At 38.6% G+C, this 19,613-nt stretch overlaps 5 protein-coding genes across 7 annotated transcripts in view; 4 read left to right on the top strand and 1 right to left on the bottom strand.

Annotated features, from left to right (window-relative positions):
- Positions 1-22: 22 nt before the first annotated feature.
- The window catches only part of aox5 (aldehyde oxidase 5), a 46,404-nt gene continuing 26,813 nt past the window's right edge, over positions 23-19,613 (bottom strand). Inside the window, exons 18-35 of the mRNA XM_051910012.1 lie at positions 6,535-6,661; positions 6,254-6,376; positions 4,565-4,661; positions 4,304-4,428; positions 3,955-4,088; positions 3,549-3,636; positions 3,374-3,460; positions 2,988-3,179; positions 2,477-2,707; positions 2,228-2,323; positions 2,000-2,128; positions 1,841-1,915; positions 1,682-1,734; positions 1,416-1,530; positions 1,143-1,208; positions 882-1,070; positions 369-536; positions 23-161 (exon numbers count right to left, since the gene is read on the bottom strand). Coding sequence (XP_051765972.1) covers positions 111-161; positions 369-536; positions 882-1,070; positions 1,143-1,208; positions 1,416-1,530; positions 1,682-1,734; positions 1,841-1,915; positions 2,000-2,128; positions 2,228-2,323; positions 2,477-2,707; positions 2,988-3,179; positions 3,374-3,460; positions 3,549-3,636; positions 3,955-4,088; positions 4,304-4,428; positions 4,565-4,661; positions 6,254-6,376; positions 6,535-6,661 — 2,146 coding nt within the window. The 3' untranslated portion in view covers positions 23-110. The remainder of the gene's footprint in view (positions 162-368; positions 537-881; positions 1,071-1,142; positions 1,209-1,415; positions 1,531-1,681; positions 1,735-1,840; positions 1,916-1,999; positions 2,129-2,227; positions 2,324-2,476; positions 2,708-2,987; positions 3,180-3,373; positions 3,461-3,548; positions 3,637-3,954; positions 4,089-4,303; positions 4,429-4,564; positions 4,662-6,253; positions 6,377-6,534; positions 6,662-19,613) is intronic.
- LOC127521101 (hatching enzyme 1.2-like) lies at positions 6,484-8,280 on the top strand. 2 transcript variants are annotated; one of them, XM_051909990.1, is made up of 5 exons: positions 6,484-7,066; positions 7,098-7,176; positions 7,289-7,429; positions 7,513-7,630; positions 7,724-8,280. In XM_051909990.1, the coding sequence occupies exons 1-5, from the start codon at positions 6,953-6,955 to the stop codon at positions 8,112-8,114; spliced, it is 843 nt and encodes a 280-aa protein (XP_051765950.1). In that variant the 5' UTR covers positions 6,484-6,952; the 3' UTR covers positions 8,115-8,280. The 2 variants fall into 2 exon arrangements, with proteins under 2 accessions (XP_051765950.1, XP_051765949.1); XM_051909989.1 differs by having other exon boundaries at positions 6,484-7,021; positions 7,724-8,279.
- On the top strand, positions 10,066-11,319 carry LOC127521105 (hatching enzyme 1.2-like). Of its 2 annotated transcripts, none has more exons than XM_051909996.1 (5): positions 10,066-10,226; positions 10,303-10,381; positions 10,494-10,634; positions 10,718-10,835; positions 10,929-11,319. In XM_051909996.1, exons 1-5 carry the CDS (start codon positions 10,158-10,160, stop codon positions 11,317-11,319), a joined length of 798 nt encoding a protein of 265 aa, XP_051765956.1. In that variant the 5' UTR covers positions 10,066-10,157. The 2 variants fall into 2 exon arrangements, with proteins under 2 accessions (XP_051765956.1, XP_051765957.1); XM_051909997.1 differs by having other exon boundaries at positions 10,066-10,271.
- LOC127521107 (hatching enzyme 1.2-like) lies at positions 13,337-14,562 on the top strand. Its single transcript, XM_051909999.1, has 5 exons — positions 13,337-13,444; positions 13,524-13,602; positions 13,724-13,864; positions 13,948-14,065; positions 14,159-14,562. The coding sequence occupies exons 1-5, from the start codon at positions 13,376-13,378 to the stop codon at positions 14,547-14,549; spliced, it is 798 nt and encodes a 265-aa protein (XP_051765959.1). The 5' UTR covers positions 13,337-13,375; the 3' UTR covers positions 14,550-14,562.
- On the top strand, positions 16,498-19,237 carry LOC127521103 (hatching enzyme 1.2-like). Its single transcript, XM_051909993.1, has 7 exons — positions 16,498-16,678; positions 17,401-17,526; positions 17,866-18,034; positions 18,114-18,192; positions 18,310-18,450; positions 18,534-18,651; positions 18,746-19,237. The coding sequence occupies exons 3-7, from the start codon at positions 17,966-17,968 to the stop codon at positions 19,134-19,136; spliced, it is 798 nt and encodes a 265-aa protein (XP_051765953.1). The 5' UTR covers positions 16,498-16,678; positions 17,401-17,526; positions 17,866-17,965; the 3' UTR covers positions 19,137-19,237.

Genomic DNA, 19,613 nt, shown 5'->3' with positions numbered 1-19,613 from the left:
TTATCTAAGGTTAATAGTTTGACTCGATAACCAGTTTATGAGGTCAAAGTCTCCAACAATGAAAAGGAAGTGACAGCTTGTTTAGATGAAGCATTAAAAGCTGTTTTTCTTCACACGTTAATAGCCCAGGGTTTGATTTTTACTTTCTTGCCCAGTTGATTCTGTGAAAAAAAAGTGATATTTAAGATTATTATCAAGAGCTGAAACATATAAACCTGAAATATATTAAATGTATCAGATAACAATTATTTTTTTTTATCAAGTATAAAGTAAATTATATAATATTAATATATTATAGAAAGAAAAAAAATATTTGTAACTTTTTTTTTTTAATTATTAATATGAATTTATCCACACTGTTCACCCACCATCCTGGTAAAGCAGTCTTCACAGGCCATGCGTATCTTTTCTGCAGTAGCAGGAGAAGAGAAAGGGAAAGTGTCGCTCAGGCCTCTCTCCCTCCGTGCAGCCGCAATCGCTTCTTTAATGGCAAAGAACAAAGTGCAGCCGAAAAACACAGGAGGCTCCCCGATCCCCTAAATATTTAAAAACAAACTTTTCAACCAATATTTCAACAATAATTAAAATTTCCACTCTGCATAAATATCCTGTTTCGCTCGGAAATATGTCAGATTACAGAAGTATAATAGGTTGGTTGCAAACGTTGTTTTATCTGTTTAAATGATTGAAGTCTGTTGTGAACCAGCTTGACCTGAAGAGTTTTGCCATCACAGAAGCCTAGACACAACTTTTGGTGTTTGTTTTGTCTGCACTTATCACTGAGGTAAATATTACTACTTGCCATTTATATATATTTAAACGACTTTGATTTTGTTTCAACAACATATTGTGTTGACATTCAGGTTGTTTTTTTGTCTTACCTTAGAGGAGTAGATGGCGTGAGGATTGTCTGCGTTGCTCAGCAGATGCACATTAAGCTGAGGAGGGACGTCACACAGAGCTGGGATTTTATACTGAGAGGGACCCCTGGTCAACAACACCCCCTCAGGAGAAAAATTTAGCTCTTCTATAGTGTAGAGCCCAATTCCCTGGACGAAACCACCCTCGACCTGTAAACACACACAGTTTTATCTTACTATGTTTGCATCTAAGGTACAATAGAAAAAACAGATCTTTCGTACCTGTCCAACATCCAGAGCAGGGTTTATGCTCCGACCAACATCCATCACAATGTCAGTCCTAATGTTCTGTAAAATATAATTTCACAGCCCACAAAATTTTGATATTCAAATTGAGTGTATGCACACATAACCTGAAAAATTGCAGGCTTAAGAATCTAGGCCACTGACACATAACAGCTTATCTATCTTTACTAATAAAAAGTATCACAATGCATTCCATAACCAAATTATAATGATATTTATAAATATAGATGATTAAAAGAAGACAAGCACCTTGTGATCGCCTGTCAAGCAGTCAATTTCCACCTCTGAGCAACAGGCACCGAAAGTAAAGTAATAGTATGCGTTGCCCTCACTCTTCTCCCAGTCAACACTGGTGTGGGGGCCCCTGTTATAAGTATATAATTTATTTATGTTATATATTATTTATTTTATATTTACAATCAATTCTCTATCAAAATATCACATCGCTATTTTTTTGGATGCTCAAACATTTTACCATGAGGCTACGTTTTGCTACCACAAGGTAGAACACTTACATAAAGAAACCTGTTGCTGACAAACTGATCTTCTGGCAATATGCTTCCACCACCTGGAAACATGACAGCAGGTAAGTGATTCTCATTTGGCTGTCATTGTAACATCTTTAATTCACTTTTTATTATACAATTGAGTATTTGAATGTCACTCTTACTAACCAGTTGCTGCCAGGTGTATTTGGGATGTTTCTTAATGAGTGGCTCCAGACGTCTCATTAGTTTCTCACAACCATTCTACGTGGAAAATATTACATTTCCAGTCGTGAAAAAAACACATGTAAATACTTGTAAAACACTTGTAAAAGGATGTCACTATACCTTGACCGCCATTCCGACAGCATCCGTGCCAAAGGACGCAGCGGATGGTGCAGCATTGGGCACGTTTCCTGTACAGGTCTCCTTGATGTGGATTGAAGACATTGGAACCTTCAAAATGCGACTGGCAATCTACGATTTGACATGAAGATTAACATTATCTTGTAACTGGCATATTTCATGTGATGTATGTATTTAGATCTATTATTCAACATTTGAGACTCAACATACCTGTATGGCTTTTGTGTTGATACCTTGACCCATCTCGGTTCCCCCATGAGAGATGAGAACCGATCCATCTTTGTAGATGTTCACCAATGCTGCTCCCTGAAGAAAATACCAAGAAAATTTTCCAAGATTGGACGGTCTTCATAGTCGTGTTGACTAATACCAAGTTAGAACCTTTTAAAGTGATTTTGTGAAGCTTCAAACCAGACTGCAAACTCTATTTTATGTGCAATCTCACAAGTTTTCACCCACCTGGTTATAAAAGCCCTTGGAGAATCCGATTCCAAACTTAAGTGGGACAATGGAGATCCCTCGCTTCTTCCAGTGGTTGTGGGCGTTAAACTGCTCGATGGACAGGCATCGACGGGTATAGTCGGATTTCTCCAGACACTCGTTCCAGCACCGCACCATGTCATTGGGGGAAAAGAGCTGCTTATGATGGGTGTAGCATTTCTCATCCTTGTACAAGTTGATGTCTCTCACCTGTGAAGCAGATTTTTATTTTTTTTTTATTTTTGCTTTGCCTTTTCAGAGAGCTGGGAAGAAGGCCCATCGCGGTCCAGAATAATCTCACTTTAGCAAATTCATGATAGCAAAAACTGACACTTATTACAAGGACTATCCCTCAGAAGCAACCTCAACAACTCAACATCACAAATCAACACTTGAACATACAATCTTTGGTTACCAGCTCAGATTTCTAACCATTAAAACACTGTTTGAAGTCTGTTTAACTAAATTGTTCTGTCCAAAAATGATCCACCTGATGTGCAGACAAGCCACACTTCACAGCTACTTCGTGTAGCACGCTTTCAATGATGGTCAACCCTTGAGGTCCACCAAAGCCACGGAAGGCTGTATATGAGGGTAAGTAGGTCTTGCACACCAGTCCACGTCCACGTAGATTAGGGATCTTGTAGCCGTTATCCATGTGAAGGAGAGCTTTCTCCATGATCTGGTCGAAAATTACAAAAAGTTAAACGGTATGTGACTCGAAGACTGACCTACATGGGAATTCAAGGTAAACTTAGATCCATGACCGTGTATCTCTTTGCAAGACTTGCTAACAGATCCTTATCAGGATTAACTCAGAGATTGCCCATTTATAAATGTTAAATTTGACTGAAAAAGTCTGAACAAGCAACATACAAAAGAGGATTCATCCAGAGTGCATCCTCCATTACTGTAGTATGTGATGTCAGCAGCAAGGATTGTTCCATCATTCATGTATCCAACCTGTTGGAAAAAAAGTGGGACTTAAGCTGCTGTGATGCACAGTTGTCCAGTGATGTCAAAAATACTATTACCCATGATGCCAAAATACCTTGTACTTCCCCAAGAAAGGGGACCTGCCACTGGTAATGAGCATGTCATCTCCACGTTCTAGTACACATCGCACAGCACGGCCAGTCCTGTGGATTGATTTTGAGTGTACAGTCATTACTTAGCATTGTTTTTGAAGTCTGCTTTTTATTTTACAAAACAAAATAAGTAATGACACTTATGATGATATGAATCAGAAATGTTTTGTCTTTGCATTTGGCATTACATTTTTTCTTTTTTTTTTGTAAGAAATCTACTACTGTAATGTGTGCGAGCTCCTCTCCTCGTTGAACATACAAAAATAAGTAAACAACATACCTAAATATAAGCAATAAAAGCAAATATACATAAGCACATGCCATTCTAAAAAAGTTACCCAAATTAAAAATAGTTTAATTTTGCCATACTTGTAAGCGGCCGTAGCAGCGATGGCGGATAATGATGCAATCTTCATGACTTTACCACCAAATCCACCTCCCAGCCTCTTCACATGACATGTGATCTTATTGGAGTCAATGCCAAGAGTAATGCCCACCACTTCCTGTTGTTTAAAAAAGTAAATCATGCCAATACTTGAGTAAGAGTATGTAAATAGCACAGTCTGTTGTGTTTTTATTAACTTATTTCATGTTTCACTCTCTTTTTTAAAAAAAAAAGTTAATTTGGTTGATTTAAGCAGATTTACATGAAAATATATATATCTTTATACTGAATCATATTCATCAATGTACAGAATGTCCATGGGGTAATACAGACCTGAGTATAAGCTGCATGCTGACTGGCAACAAAGAGCTCCATTTCACTTGCCTCTCCCTTAGGAATTGCAATCAACCCCTGAGTTTCCATGTAGAAGTGTTCCTGGCCACCCATATATTGCTCACCTGTGACATTTTATAAAATAATTATTATTCGCATTGCATTGAAAAATTTCAAAGAACAGTTTAAAAAAAAAAATAATTCTGTATGAAGAGATTTGAAATGGTTTCAAATCAAGGATTCATATTTAATTGTACACACCCTCCAATATGTGGTCTGCTTTCTCAAATCCTTCTTCCACATTTCCTCTTTCCAGTTTTCTCTTGGGGTCAAAAAATGACTGGTGTTCTATGGCCTCCTTAATAAAAATGTTGTGGTGTTGTGATTAGCAGGATAAGGTATGAGTGCTCATAAACCTTTTTTTAGCACTCCAATATGAAGTGTTTTATTACAGTTTTTCTCTATCGCTTTGGCTCAATTCTCGAACGAGACTTTTTTTCCTGAAAACAATAAGTTCAGGTCTCTGAACAATTAGTTTCTTGTTCACATCAGATTTGGATTTCTTATTGATTTTAGCAATTTGCATGCGTTTTGGCACGTATATTCCATATATGACATGACCTATGACATGGAATATTTGTAAAGTCTGCTGAATTGGCAAATGGCCTGCCATTCTAATGAAATAGGAATCACAATCTTATCAATCAACCAATCCAGTTTGGAAGCATACAGTATGCTATATGGAGTTTGCCCAGCACAATCACTACCATTTTTGAACATGCGGGAATGTCTAAATCCCTAAACAGCAACAACAGTTTATTTTATGGAAATGTGTTATATATAAACTGAAAATACACAGTTGCTTGTTGTGGAAAAGCAATAGGAAGATATGTAAGAATGTGTGGTGTTAGGGGAAGACATACTGAAATAGAATGACACCTACAGTAATATAAAGTGTGACCAAATGGCTATTTTCTTTTTGTGTACTACAGTATTGATTTTTCCTAGTATTTTTTTTTTTTTTTTTTTTTTTTTTTTACTTGCTGCTGAAATCTTTACCTAAAAACTCAGTGTGAGACACAAGAGCATTAAGCTAGACAAAACTGACATTCTTGTATAGTGTAGAAAACAGACAGTGTTAACTAAAACGTATGCAATTTGTATATAACAAATATTTCTTTAGTAAAAAAAAAAAACCCAAAAAAACATGTAAACAATTTGACCAGTGTGGCTCACACAATGACAAAAACACTTTTTATTTTGGTGGCATTGGTCAGTTTACTGATACTATAACTAGGTTTTGAAGCATGAATTAAATGTTTTGGGTGAGTAACTACATTTTGCAGACATGCAATAGAGTTCGGGGGCCTCATTTATAAAATGTTGCGCAGAAACCGTCACAAATTTGATCTTAAGTTCATTTCTCCGATGTGCGTACATGCGATACATAGAATGAACGTACACACAGAAAACGAGCATACGCCTCTCTTTCAGATGTGAAATCTATAAATCGCAAATGATCTTAAACTTGCGCACAGCTGAATGGCTTCAGTTCTCCGCGTTTTAAACGACACCTACTTAATGTCATTTACATATTAAAGATCACCAGTCATCGTCCAAATCCTTGGCGAGCTGCAAAAACAGCTTAGATTTCCAAAAACCTGCAGTAATCTGACAAGGAAATGTGTGTACGTATGCTCAGACACTGTCGTGGCTCTAAGCACTTTTCCACGTCAAAGATCGTTTTTATAAAAATGAGCGTTGGCATGGATTTAAACGTACACACACTCTAAGATCAAATCTGTGCTTACGTACGCTTTATAAATGAGGCTCCTGATGTTCCAGCGAACAGTTGTAACAATTGCACTTACAGTTTTAAAGAATGTTTAGGCTGTTTTGAAAAATGTGCCAAAGCGATTGAGAAAACCTGTAATGTAATTTTAGAATTACCTCTATAGTGAAAAAGACAGGTCGGATGTCCTGGTAAGTAATGGCCACCTGCTCAGCTGCTCGTTTGGCTTGTTCTCTTGTCTCAGCCACAATAGCTCCAATAATCTGCCCCACACAGATGACCTGGAAAGAGCAGATAGACATGAAATGCAAATGCAAAAAAACATTCCTAAGTAGTAACAACTGTTGATTTATATTAAAGCTTGAAGACATCTCATCTGAGGTAGGAATCATTTAGTATTCAGATGTTTCTCTAAACCAGAGAATATTTATTGCGGTACCTCCTCTTGTGCAAAAAGCTCCTCTGGGTTGTTGAACCAGAGTCTTCGATTCTGACCAGGAACATCCTTAGCAGAGATGAAGGCAACCACTCCAGGCATGGCCAGAGCCACTGATGCATCTATAGAACTGAGAGATTTGGATTACTCCCCAAAATTAAAAATTTGAAGAAGCCCATCCACCTGATGAATGAATTAGTTAAACAAGCTTGTGTACCATCCTTAATTCTGAAAGGATTTGGACTCCATACAGAGTGCACTCCCTTTAGTTAAACACATTAGTTTCTAGACACTAAGACACTACCCATAATCCCCCAGTACACCCACCTACTCAGGTGAATATAAAGTCCAGACAGAACAGCTCACAGACATCAGACCTCAGCACAGGAGCATCCTGAACATCTCTACACACTGAGGCAACATGGACACAAGAGCCTCCCTCTCCATTCTGCTGCTGCTGTTTGGCGTCTCCCAGGCATCTCCTCTCATGGTAAGATCCTGTCTAGTCTCTCCCTTACAACAGTTCTCAAATGAGGTGTTTTAAACATCTCTGTTTTTACCACCAGGAGCAGAGGTTTGAAGGAGTGTTTGTATCAGAGCCTGAAACTATGGACATCACTACAAGGATTTTAGACACCAACAATGGTCAGGCACCTTTTAGATTTCTATAAAGCCAGCAATGGGTCACATTTCTAAAAAGTGATCAGGGTTTATAAATATAGTGTTGGTTCATCAATCTGTTTCTCTTTAAATGCAGGATCTTCTGAAGTCTTGATTGAAGGAGATCTGGTGTTTCCCAAAACCAGAAATGCTCTCTTCTGCTTTAACAACAACTGTTTCTGGAAGAAAAACTCTAACAACATAGTGGAGGTCCCGTACATAGTGAGCGCTGAATTCTGTACGTGAAACTCCTTCATTCACTGAACATATTTATGATCCGTGAAGATGTTATTTTGAACCTGTGGAACCTTTTGTTTGCAGCCTATTATGACAGATCAGTGATTGCGAACGCCATGTCCACCTTTCATGCCAAAACCTGCATCCGCTTTGTGGCCAGATCATCTCAGACTGACTACATCAGTATTGAGAACAAAGATGGGTGAGAACAATCATACAATATAAATAGGACTCTCTTTTACAACAAAAACATTAAATCAGATATTTAACCCCTTAATTTCCTCTCTCCTCTCAGGTGCTACTCTTCTCTAGGTAGAACTGGTGGCAAACAGGTGGTCTCCCTCAACAGGTACGGCTGTGTGTACAATGGCATCGTTCAACATGAGCTGAATCATGCCCTGGGCTTCTACCACGAGCAAACCAGGAGCGATCGTGACCAGTACGTCAAAATCAACTGGGAGAACATCTCTCCTGATATGGCCTACAACTTCCAGAAACAGAACACCAACAACCAAAACACTCCATACGATTACGGCTCCATCATGCACTATGGAAAAACAGCCTTCTCCACCCAGCCCGGGCTGGAAACCATCACTCCCATTCCTGATGCGTCGGTGGAAATCGGACAAAGGCAGGGACTGTCCAACATCGACATCCTGAGGATCAACAAGCTGTATGGATGCTGAAGATGAGACTTGTACACATAATAATATAGTTCATGTGTCTGTAGATGAATAGTGGTTTGAGGTTATGTTTTGTCTTTTGATGGTGTTGAATTTCTGAAATGTGTGATTGTGTTGAGTTGTGAAAAATAAAGCTAAACTGCAAGACAAACTTATACTTCATTTGTAATTCAATGTCAGGTTTAAGAAAGTGGTTGACTGTAGCAGTAAATGAATCATAGTATTGAGCTTCACCTGCAACCAAATTAAAGCCACCTGGTTTAACCTTAGGAAAACTGGAGGACTGGGAAGATTATATGATTTATTCAATTCAACAGGGTTTCTTTTCTTTTTTTTTTTTTCTCAAAATGCAATAATGTAGATTTTGAAAGATTTTTGAGATTTGCTGGTATAATCATGTGTTCACAGCTGAAAAGAAAGGTTTTCCATTTTGATGCCTCAATTTTAAAGACCTTTATTGTGTCAAGACCCTGTACTGGAGTCGATCACTTTTGCATCCTCTAGTACAACAAATTCAACTTTCAAATTCACCAAAGACTGAGAAAGTCCCCAGGAGAAATGTGTGATCACCTGAAGAACAATGTGAGCCAAAGATGCACTTCTAGACAGGGTGTGAAGTTCTGGTGAAAATAAGGGCTGTGTTCACAATGGACTTTGGTTCCGGAAAAATGTCAGAGAGCATTCTGTGTGAATGCAAGCCAGAGCCAGAATGCTGGAAAATTTGGTCCTTGTACAAGACCCTAGTAACATTACCGGGATAAATCTTGGAAAATATCAGTGTGAAAAGAGCCAGAGCCAATGCTGTGTGGGGTGTGTGTTGCATTGATGACAATAGTTATCGTACAACAGTTTGACTTGCAGATGGACAAAGATACAAGAAAGAAAATAACAATTGCTGCAAACGAGAGATCAGGGATCTACTTCCCTTTCATGGAGGTGACAAAATGTACCAGCAGTTGAATGATACCATACACAATGTTATTGTTTGTGGAAAGATACAAAAAATTAAAAGAGCTGGACTTTTCAGCCCGTACATTACATGTCAGAAGGGAACACTCTGACCGTGTAAATGAACAAAATCACACAATGCAAGAGCAGTTACCAGAATACTTTTTTTTTTCTCCACCCCCCACCCCAGAATCTCAATCTAAATGAAAATAAGAACATCTTACCTGTGATGTTAGGATCAAAACATTTAGAGGAATTATTCTGCTGCATTGCAAAAACTGAATATAACATTTGGACTAGAGTATAAAATACACAACTTCTTTAAAATTGAATTTGAAACTTTTTCGATCAAAACTTAAAATCACAAAGAGATGAAATGTGACTCATATTTAACTGGTAATGGTGTACAGTTGAATGTGTGAAATGCAGTAGCATTGCTATGCGTAGTTAAACTATTAAACAACTTTACTAAGTAGCAAGGTGGTTTTGTCATTGTTTGAAATCATGTTGCTTTTCAGTAACAAAACAATTAAATCAATTAAGAAGTTGTGTAGTGCTATGAAATACTATATTATTACAATTCTCTTTTAGCAATACACAATAATTGTCCAATTTTCCCTGTTTAATCAGAAGCTTTCAATTTAGCTAAGCTATTTTTTTCTATAAAGTAGCTATAGTTGTCCATCTTCCTAATATTTTTTGAGTCATTTACTAATGTCTATAGTAAACTGAGATATTGTCACAAATAAGGATTCATTGGGAATCTACCTATAGAGCACATTTAAAATTCTGGACCATCCCTGTATAACACTGTGCTGGAGTAGGTGATGAGGTCCAAAAGCTACAGCACGTCCATTATAGTGAATTAGTTAAATAAACTGAGATATATTCTATGTTTGTGCAATTTGTTGGACCAACAAGTGGAATCAGAGTTTCCTCCCTTTAGGTACACATTTTAGACTCTGGACACTAAGACCCTACCCATAATCCCCCAGTCGATCCACCTACTCAGGTGAATATAAAGTCCAGACAGAACAGCTCACAGACATCAGACCTCAGCACAGGAGCATCCTGAACATCTCTACACACTGAGGCAACATGGACACAAGAGCCTCCCTCTCCATTCTGCTGCTGCTGTTTGGCGTCTCCCAGGCATCTCCTCTCATGGTAAGATCCTGTCTAGTCTCTCCCTTACAACAGTTCTCAAATGAGGTGTTTTAAACATCTCTGTTTTTACCACCAGGAGCAGAGGTTTGAAGGAGTGTTTGTATCAGAGCCTGAAACTATGGACATCACTACAAGGATTTTAGACACCAACAATGGTCAGGCACCTTTTAGATTTCTATAAAGCCAGCAATGGGTCACATTTCTAAAAAGTGATCAGGGTTTATAAATATAGTGTTGGTTTATCAATATGTTTCTCTTTAAATACAGGATCTTCTGAAGTCTTGATTGAAGGAGATCTGGTGTTTCCCAAAACCAGAAATGCTCTCTTCTGCTTTAACAACAACTGTTTCTGGAAGAAAAACTCTAACAACATAGTGGAGGTCCCTTACATAGTGAGCGCTGAATTCTGTACGTGAATCTCCTTCATTCATTGAACATATTTATGATCCGTGAAGATGTTATTTTGAACCTGTGGAACCTTTTGTTTGCAGCCTATTATGACAGATCAGTGATTGCAAACGCCATGTCCACCTTTCATGCCAAAACCTGCATCCGCTTTGTGGCCAGATCATCTCAGACTGACTACATCAGTATTGAGAACAAAGATGGGTGAGAACAATCATACAATATAAACAGGACTCTCTTTTACAACAAAAACATTAAATCAGATATTTAACCCCTTAATTTCCTCTCTCCTCTCAGGTGCTACTCTTCTCTAGGTAGAACTGGTGGCAAACAGGTGGTCTCCCTCAACAGGTACGGCTGTGTGTACAATGGCATCGTTCAACATGAGCTGAACCATGCCCTGGGCTTCTACCACGAGCAAACCAGGAGCGATCGTGACCAGTACGTCAAAATCAACTGGGAGAACATCTCTCCTGATATGGCCTACAACTTCCAGAAACAGAACACCAACAACCAAAACACTCCATACGATTACGGCTCCATCATGCACTATGGAAAAACGGCCTTCTCCACCCAGCCCGGGCTGGAAACCATCACTCCCATTCCTGATGCGTCGGTGGAAATCGGACAGAGGCAGGGACTGTCCAACATCGACATCCTGAGGATCAACAAGCTGTATGGATGCTGAAGATGAGGCTTGTACACATAATAATATAGTTCATGTGTCTGTAGATGAATAGCGGTTTGAGGTTATGTTTTGTCTCTTGATGGTGTTGAATTTCTGAAATGTGTGATTGTGTTGAGTTGTGAAAAATAAAGCTAAACTGCAAGACAAACTTATACTTCATTTGTAATTCAATGTCAGGTTTAAGAAAGTGGTTGACTGTAGCAGTAAAGGAGTCATAGTATTGAGCTTCACCTGAAACCAAATTAAAGCCACCTGGTTTAACCTTAGGAAAACTGGAGGACTGGGCAGATTATATGATTTATTCAATTCAACAGGGTTTCTTTTTTTCTTCTTTTCTTTTTTTTCCCCCCTTAAAATGCAATAATGTAGATTTTGAAAGATTTTTGAGATTTACTGGTATAATCATGTGTTCACCAGCTGAAAAGAAAGGTTTTCCATTTTGATGCCTCAATTTTAAAGACCTTCATTGTGTCAAGACCCTGTACTGGAGTCGATCACTTTTGCATCCTCTAGTACAACAAATTCAACTTTCAAATTCACCAAAGACTGAGAAAGTCCCCCAGGAGAAATAAGTGTGATCACCTGAAGAACAATGCGAGCCAAAGATGCACTTCTAGACATGGTGTGAAGTTCTGGTGAAAATAAGGGCTGTGTTCACAATGGACTTTGGTTCCGGAAAAATGTCAGAGAGCATTCTGTGTGAATGCAAGCCAGAGCCAGAATGCTGGAAAATTTGGTCCTTGTACAAGACCCTAGTAACATTACCGGGATAAATCTTGGAAAATATCAGTGTGAAAAGAGCCAGAGCCAATGCTGTGTGGGGTGTGTGTTGCATTGATGACAATAGTTATCGTACAACAGTTTGACTTGCAGATGGACAAAGATACAAGAAAGAAAATAACAATTGCTGCAAACGAGAGATCAGGGATCTACTTCCCTTTCATGGAGGTGACAAAATGTACCAGCAGTTGAATGATATCATACACAATGTTATTGTTTGTGGAAAGATACAAAAAATTAAAAGAGCTGGACTTTTCAACCCGTACATTACATGTCAGAAGGGAACACTCTGACCGTGTAAATGAACAAAATCACACAATGCAAGAGCAGTTACCAGAATACTTTTTTTTTTCTCCACCCCCCACCCCAGAATCTCAATCTAAATGAAAATAAGAACATCTTACCTGTGATGTTAGGATCAAAACATTTAGAGGAATTATTCTGCTGCATTGCAAAAACTGAATATAACATTTGGACTAGAGTATAAAATACACAACTTCTTTAAAATTGAATTTGAAACTTTTTCGATCAAAACTTAAAATCACAAAGAGATGAAATGTGACTCATCTTTAACTGGTAATGGTGTACAGTTGAATGTGTGAAATGCAGTAGCATTGCTATGCGTAGTTAAACTATTAAACAACTTTACTAAGTAGCAAGGTGGTTTTGTCACTGTTTGAAATCATGTTGCTTTTCAGTAACAAAACAATTAAATCAATTAAGAAGTTGTGTAGTGCTATGAAATACTATATTATTACAATTCTCTTTTAGCAATACACAATAATTGTCCAATTTTCCCTGTTTAATCAGAAGCTTTCAATTTAGCTAGGCTAATTTTCTGTAAAGTAGCTATAGTTGTCCATCTTGCTAATATTTTTTGAGTCATTTACTAATGTCTATAGTAAACTGAGATATTGTCACAAATAAGGATTCATTGGGAATCTACTTATAGAGCACATTTAAAATTCTGGACCATCCCTGTATAACACTGTGCTGGAGTAGGTGATGAGGTCCAAAAGCTACAGCACGTCCATTATAGTGAATTAGTTAAATAAACTGAGATATATTCTATGTTTGTGTAATGTGTTGAACCAAGAAGTGGAATCAGAGTTTCCTCCCTTTAGGCACACATTTTAGACTCTGGACACTAAGACCCTACCCATAATTCCCCAGTAGAGCCACCTACTTAGGTGAATATAAAGTCCAGATAGAACAGCTCACAGACATCAGACCTCAGCACAGGAGCATCCTGAACATCTCTACACACTGAGGCAACATGGACACAAGAGCCTCCCTCTCCGTTCTGCTGCTGCTGTTTGGCGTCTCCCAGGCGTCTCCTCTCATGGTAAGGTCCTGTCTAGTCTCTCCCTTACATGATTAATGTTCAAATGAGTCATTTTGAACATCTCTCTTTTTACCATCAGGAGCAGAGGTTTGAAAGAGTGTTTGTATCAGAGCCTGAAACTATGGACATCACTACAAGGATTTTAGACACCAACAATGGTGAGGCACCTTGTAGATTTCGATAAAGCCAGCAATAGGTTTCACGAAATAGTGGTGAAATATGGTCAAGATGTATAAATATGTTCTGGAATTTCATTAGTATGTTTCTTTTTAAATACAGGATCTTCTGAAGTCTTGATTGAAGGAGATCTGGTCTTTCCCAAAACCAGAAATGCTCTCTTCTGCTTTAACAACAACTGTTTGTGGAAGAAAAACTCTAACAACATAGTGGAGGTCCCGTACATAGTGAGCGCTGAATTCTGTATGTGAATCTCCTTCATTCATTGAACGTAACTATGATTCAATTAGATGCCATTTTAAACCTGTGGAACCTTTTGTTTGCAGCCTATTATGACAGATCAGTGATTGCGAACGCCATGTCGGCCTTTCATGCCAAAACCTGCATCCGCTTTGTGGCCAGATCATCTCAGACTGATTACATCAGTATTGAGAACAAAGATGGGTGAGAACAATCATAAAATATAGATAGAACTCTCTTTTACAACAAAAGCATTAAATCAGATATGTAACCCCTTTATTTCCTCTCTCCTCTCAGGTGCTACTCTTCTCTAGGTAGAACTGGTGGCAAACAGGTGGTCTCCCTCAACAGGTACGGTTGTGTGTACAATGGCATCGTTCAACATGAGCTGAATCATGCCCTGGGCTTCTACCACGAGCAAACCAGGAGCGATCGTGACCAGTACGTCAAAATCAACTGGGAGAACATCTCTCCTGATATGGCCTACAACTTCCAGAAACAGAACACCAACAACCAAAACACTCCATACGATTACGGCTCCATCATGCACTATGGAAAAACAGCCTTCTCCACCCAGCCCGGGCTGGAAACCATCACTCCCATTCCTGATGCGTCGGTGGAAATCGGACAAAGGCAGGGACTGTCCAACATCGACATCCTGAGGATCAACAAGCTTTATGGATGCTGAAGATGAGGCTTGTACACATAATTTAATATAGTTCATGTGTCTCTAGATGAATAGTGGTATGAGGTTATGTTTTGTCTTTTGATGGTGTTGAATTTCTGAAATATGTAATTGTGTTGGTTTGTGAAAAATAAAGCTAAACTGCAAGACAAACTTATACTTCATTTGTAATTCAATGTCAAGTTTAAGAAGTTGACATTGTTGACTGTAGCAGTAAAGGTGTCATAGTATTGAGCTTCTCCTGCAACCTAATTAAAGCCATCTGGTTTAACCTTAGGAAAACTGGAGGACTGGGGGGAGCTTACAATTAGTGTTTAGGTTGAATCTATCTTCAAAATACGAAAGGAAAGGCCTCCAGACTTTAAAAAATCTGTTGCCAGAGCCTTGCGTGGAATGCTTCAGTTTCTCTAACTTTAAATATGCCATGACACTTTCTACCCACTTAATATGTGTTGGTGGTTTATTTGACTTCCATTTTAGAAGTATAAGCCGTCGGGCCAACAAAGAAGAGAAAGCCAGTGCATCCGACTGACCTGGTGGTAGTTAGGGGTTCTCAGATGCCACACCAAATATTGCTATTATGGGGTCTGGTTTTATCTCCTTTCCACACATATATGAAAATGTCTCAAGCACAGCAGACCAGAATGGTCCTAGAATTGGGCATGTCCAAAACATATGACCCAAAGTGGCCTCATATCTGTGACATCTAGAACATGTCGGGTCTGTTTCTGGGAATATTCTTGCCAGTTTACTTCTAGAAAAGTGTAGCCTATGGATTATCTTAAATTGCAGTAGTCCATGTCTGACACAAATAGATGTTGAATGAATTCGCTTAATGGCTGACTGCCAGACTGTTTCTGCTACTACACTTCCCAAATCCTCTTCCCACTGTTTCTTTAAAAAATCTAAAGATGGAGAGGTCGCTCTTTGAATCAGACTGTACACTGTTGATATCAAACCTCGCTCAGATATACTCAAGTCAAAGAGCTCCTCAATCCAACTATTAGGAGGAGGGGCCAAAAGGGTATTAAAATATTTTTTGACTAGACTTCACACCTGCAGATATCTATAAAAATTAGATTTACGAATATCAAATGCTTTAATCATATGTTCAAAGGAGACAAAACTACCGCCTTGAAAATAATCCCTTACACACCTGAGTCCCTTTCTAAACCATGCCTGAAATGCATGATCAATTAAGGATGGTGGAAACAATGCATTGGAAGTAATGGGTAACAAGGAAAGTGCTTGTTTTTGCTTAAAGTGTGACCTAAACTGAGCCCATATTTTTAGAGAGCTAGTCACCAATGGGTTGCTTATCAAATACTTCCTGTTGAGTGGTAGTGGGGCACGAAGCATTGAGAATAGAGAGACTGGACCACAAGATGTCTGTTCCATCTCCACCCAAACTGGTTTGTTCTCCTGATTCAAATGTTCTGCCCAATAGATAACTTTATCAATATTACATGACCAATAATAATACATAAAGTTGGGCAATGCCAGTCCCCCTTCATTTTTCTGTCTTTCTAAAAATGTTTTCCTGATTCTTGGAATGCTTTTATTCCATATGAAGGAAGATATTTTTCTATAAAGTAGCTAGTTGTTCATCATGCTAATATTTTTGGAGTCATTTACTAATGTCTTTAATAAACTGAGATGTTGCCACAAATAAAAATTCATTGGGAATCTACCTATAGAGCACATTTAAAGTGCCCCTATTATGGATTTTTGAAAATTACCTTTCATGTAGTGTGTAACATAGTTCTAAGTGAATGAAAACATCCTGCAAAGTTTTAAATCTGAAAGTGCACCGTATATTAAGTTATTGTCTCTCAAAAGTAAGAGTCAACTCTGAATCAATTAAACGAGTCGTTTGTAAAACGAATCTTAAGCCGTTTCGTTGTGACGTCACAACGATACATTAGCATATTGTCCACCCACTTATTGCGTGTGCAGATGCCAGAGAAAACTTGAAACCTGAACCTTGTGCTGTGTGTTCCTGTCATTTTACTGACGACTGCTTCGTCAACCTAAATGCATTCAAGGAGGGATTCGCTGGCCGGTTGTTATTGAAGGATGGGTCAGAACCCAGTTTATTTGGACCAGCTCTTTCCTCCTCCGAATCACAACCTGTAAGTATGATTAATAATTGTTGCCACGTTTGACAGACTGAATGTTTTGTAGGAAAGAATGTAATTATAATTCTCACAGTGAAAATAATTTAAATTAGTTAAGTTTTTAAGGAGCCAAGATATAAAACTGACTCCAAACAAATAGACTCACCTGTTCTGATGTGCAATCCAACTGAAACAGCACAAGTCTATATGTCCTCTAAGTAAAAAAAAAAAAAAAAAAAAAAAATCTTCTAGACAAATATGCGATTAGCAAGGACTAAAATCCAGTGTCTAACATCCACACAGTTCTGAGTTTCAGTTCAATGGCCTAACGTTACTCGACTGAAACCTATATACGGTTCAGTCCGAACATGTCAGTGACGTCTCTGTGTCCAAATTCCGAGTCAGAATCACCACATTCTCTGTAGTATGCACAAATACGTATTTAGCCTGTGTGTGTTGTGTACGCTCCTCGCAGCTTGTAGGTCTCCAGCTAACCAGCTAACAGCAATATGTGTTCGCTCACAATTGTCTAGAAATGTGTCAAAAGTTTTTCGTTGTTATTACTTGGAGTTATGATAAAGAATAGAGCAATACATTGGCGTACAACCGCAGTGCTTTATCAATAAGTTTGTGCATTGGGCTAACACCACTGTTTGGGTGTTTACCACCAGCTGTGGGCTAGGTTCGCTAACATAAACACAAAACAACTTAATTCCTCTCTGAGTCTTTATTTTTAGAACAGAGCGGAGCACCATCATTACAGAAGTCATCTGACCAATCACCGCAGATTAGCGTCACGCAAACAAGGGGTTCGGCAAAATGAATCGTTGAGCGAATGGTTTGGGAGTCGTTGAGCAAATAAGGTAAAAATAAATGCATATTATAAGACAATAAAGTGTTTTTTGACCTTGCATGCTTTTAAACCTGTTTTTGGGGACTTCCAAAACAAAAATAGGAACCTTTCAAATGCCATAATAGGGGCACTTTAATATTCTGGACCATCCCTGTATATCACTGTGTTAGGGCACATGATTAAGTCCAAAAGCTACAGCACGTCCATTATAGTGAATTAGTTAAACTAACTGAGGTATATTCTATGATTGTGAAATGTTTTGGACTAAAAGGTGGGGTCAGAGTTTCCTCCCTTTAGGTACACATTTTGGACTCTGGACACTAAGACCCTACCCATAATTTCCCAGTAGAGCCACCTACTCAGGTGAATATAAAGTCCAGACAGAACAGCTCACAGACATCAGACCTCAGCACAGGAGCATCCTGAACATCTCTACACACTGAGGCAACATGGACACAAGAGCCTCCCTCTCCGTTCTGCTGCTGCTCTTTGGCATCTCCCAGGCGTCTCCTCTCATGGTAAGATCCTGTCTAGTCTCTCCCTTACATGATTAATGTTCAAATGAGTCATTTTGAACATCTCTGTTTTTACCACCAGGAGCAGAGGTTTGAAGGTGTATTTGTATCAGAGCCTGAAACTATGGACATCACTACAAGGATTTTAGACACCAACAATGGTGAGGCACCTTGTAGATTTCGATAAAGCCAGCAATAGGTTTCACGAAATAGTGGTGAAATATGGTCAAGATGTATAAATATGTTCTGGAATTTCATCAGTTTCTTTTTAAATACAGGATCTTCTGAAGTCTTGATTGAAGGAGATCTGGTGTTTCCCAAAACTAGAAATGCTCTCTTCTGCTTTAACAACAACTGTTTCTGGAAGAAAAACTCTAACAACATAGTGGAGGTCCCGTACATAGTGAGCGCTGAATTCTGTACGTAAATCACCTTCATTCATTGAACATAACTATGATTCATTTAGATGCCATTTTAAACCTGTGGAAACTTTTGTTTGCAGCCTATTACGACAGATCAGTGATTGCGAACGCCATGTCGGCCTTTCATGCCAAAACCTGCATCCGCTTTGTGTCCAGATCTTCTCAGACTGACTACATCAGTATTGAGAACAAAGATGGGTGAGAACAATCATACAATATAAACAGGACTCTCTTTTACAACAAAAACATTAAATCAGATATTTAACCCCTTAATTTTCCTCTCTCCTCTCAGGTGCTACTCTTCTCTAGGTAGAACTGGTGGCAAACAGGTGGTCTCCCTCAACAGGTACGGCTGTGTGTACAATGGCATCGTTCAACATGAGCTGAATCATGCCCTGGGCTTCTACCACGAGCAAACCAGGAGCGATCGTGACCAGTACGTCAAAATCAACTGGGAGAACATCTCTCCTGATATGGCCTACAACTTCCAGAAACAGAACACCAACAACCAAAACACTCCATACGATTACGGCTCCATCATGCACTATGGAAAAACGGCCTTCTCCACCCAGCCAGGGCTGGAAACCATCACTCCCATTCCTGATGCGACGGTGGAAATTGGACAAAGGCAGGGACTGTCCAACATCGACATCCTGAGGATCAACAAGCTGTATGGATGCTGAAGATGAGTTTGTACGTGGTGTGTCAGATTATCTAATGTACTTTATGTTCGTTAAATAAATAATAGAATGATGTGATCTTTGTCTTTTAATTGTGTTAAATTTCTGTAATATGTGGTTGAGTAGGAAGAAAATCAAAATAATAAAAATACTGAACAAACAGTAAAATGTGGATATTTTTATCTTTAACTGTTTCCTCACCATTAACTGAATTTTCCATCATTTATGAGACAACGCTGCCCTGCCATTGACAGAATTTACCGGCTTTCCGTGTTTTCATTGTTAAATGGTAGAGTGCTTTATTACGCATCTTTTGTAAGAGTACTGAATCTCCTGATCAAAACAGGTGAAAAAGAAGCAGAAACAAGCGATAGCATACGTAAGCAGATGCATATGTAAAATAAAATGATTATCAACATTAAACAGCATATAAATCAAAACCGCCTAACGTCACTAATAAAATGTCGACCCAGAATGAGC

Source organism: Ctenopharyngodon idella, chromosome 10 (genome assembly GCF_019924925.1).
Source record: "Ctenopharyngodon idella isolate HZGC_01 chromosome 10, HZGC01, whole genome shotgun sequence".
In the NCBI taxonomy this organism is placed as follows: Eukaryota; Metazoa; Chordata; class Actinopteri; order Cypriniformes; family Xenocyprididae; genus Ctenopharyngodon; species Ctenopharyngodon idella.
Note: the sequence above shows the minus strand (reverse complement) of the source record. Positions and strands in the feature narration are given on the sequence as shown.

Coding starts and splice junctions, on each gene's coding strand:
- LOC127521101 (XM_051909990.1), top strand. CDS start 6,953: ATGGACACAAGAGCCTCCCTCTCCATTCTGCTGCTGCTGTTTGGCGTC. Junction 7,067..7,097: donor TACAACAGTTCTCAAATGAG/GTGTTTTAAACA, acceptor TTTTACCACCAG/GAGCAGAGGTTTGAAGGAGT. Junction 7,177..7,288: donor GATTTTAGACACCAACAATG/GTCAGGCACCTT, acceptor CTTTAAATGCAG/GATCTTCTGAAGTCTTGATT.
- LOC127521105 (XM_051909997.1), top strand. CDS start 10,158: ATGGACACAAGAGCCTCCCTCTCCATTCTGCTGCTGCTGTTTGGCGTC. Junction 10,382..10,493: donor GATTTTAGACACCAACAATG/GTCAGGCACCTT, acceptor CTTTAAATACAG/GATCTTCTGAAGTCTTGATT. Junction 10,836..10,928: donor AGTATTGAGAACAAAGATGG/GTGAGAACAATC, acceptor CTCTCCTCTCAG/GTGCTACTCTTCTCTAGGTA.
- LOC127521107 (XM_051909999.1), top strand. CDS start 13,376: ATGGACACAAGAGCCTCCCTCTCCGTTCTGCTGCTGCTGTTTGGCGTC. Junction 13,603..13,723: donor GATTTTAGACACCAACAATG/GTGAGGCACCTT, acceptor TTTTAAATACAG/GATCTTCTGAAGTCTTGATT. Junction 13,865..13,947: donor CATAGTGAGCGCTGAATTCT/GTATGTGAATCT, acceptor TTTTGTTTGCAG/CCTATTATGACAGATCAGTG.
- LOC127521103 (XM_051909993.1), top strand. CDS start 17,966: ATGGACACAAGAGCCTCCCTCTCCGTTCTGCTGCTGCTCTTTGGCATC. Junction 18,035..18,113: donor CCCAGGCGTCTCCTCTCATG/GTAAGATCCTGT, acceptor TTTTACCACCAG/GAGCAGAGGTTTGAAGGTGT. Junction 18,193..18,309: donor GATTTTAGACACCAACAATG/GTGAGGCACCTT, acceptor TTTTAAATACAG/GATCTTCTGAAGTCTTGATT.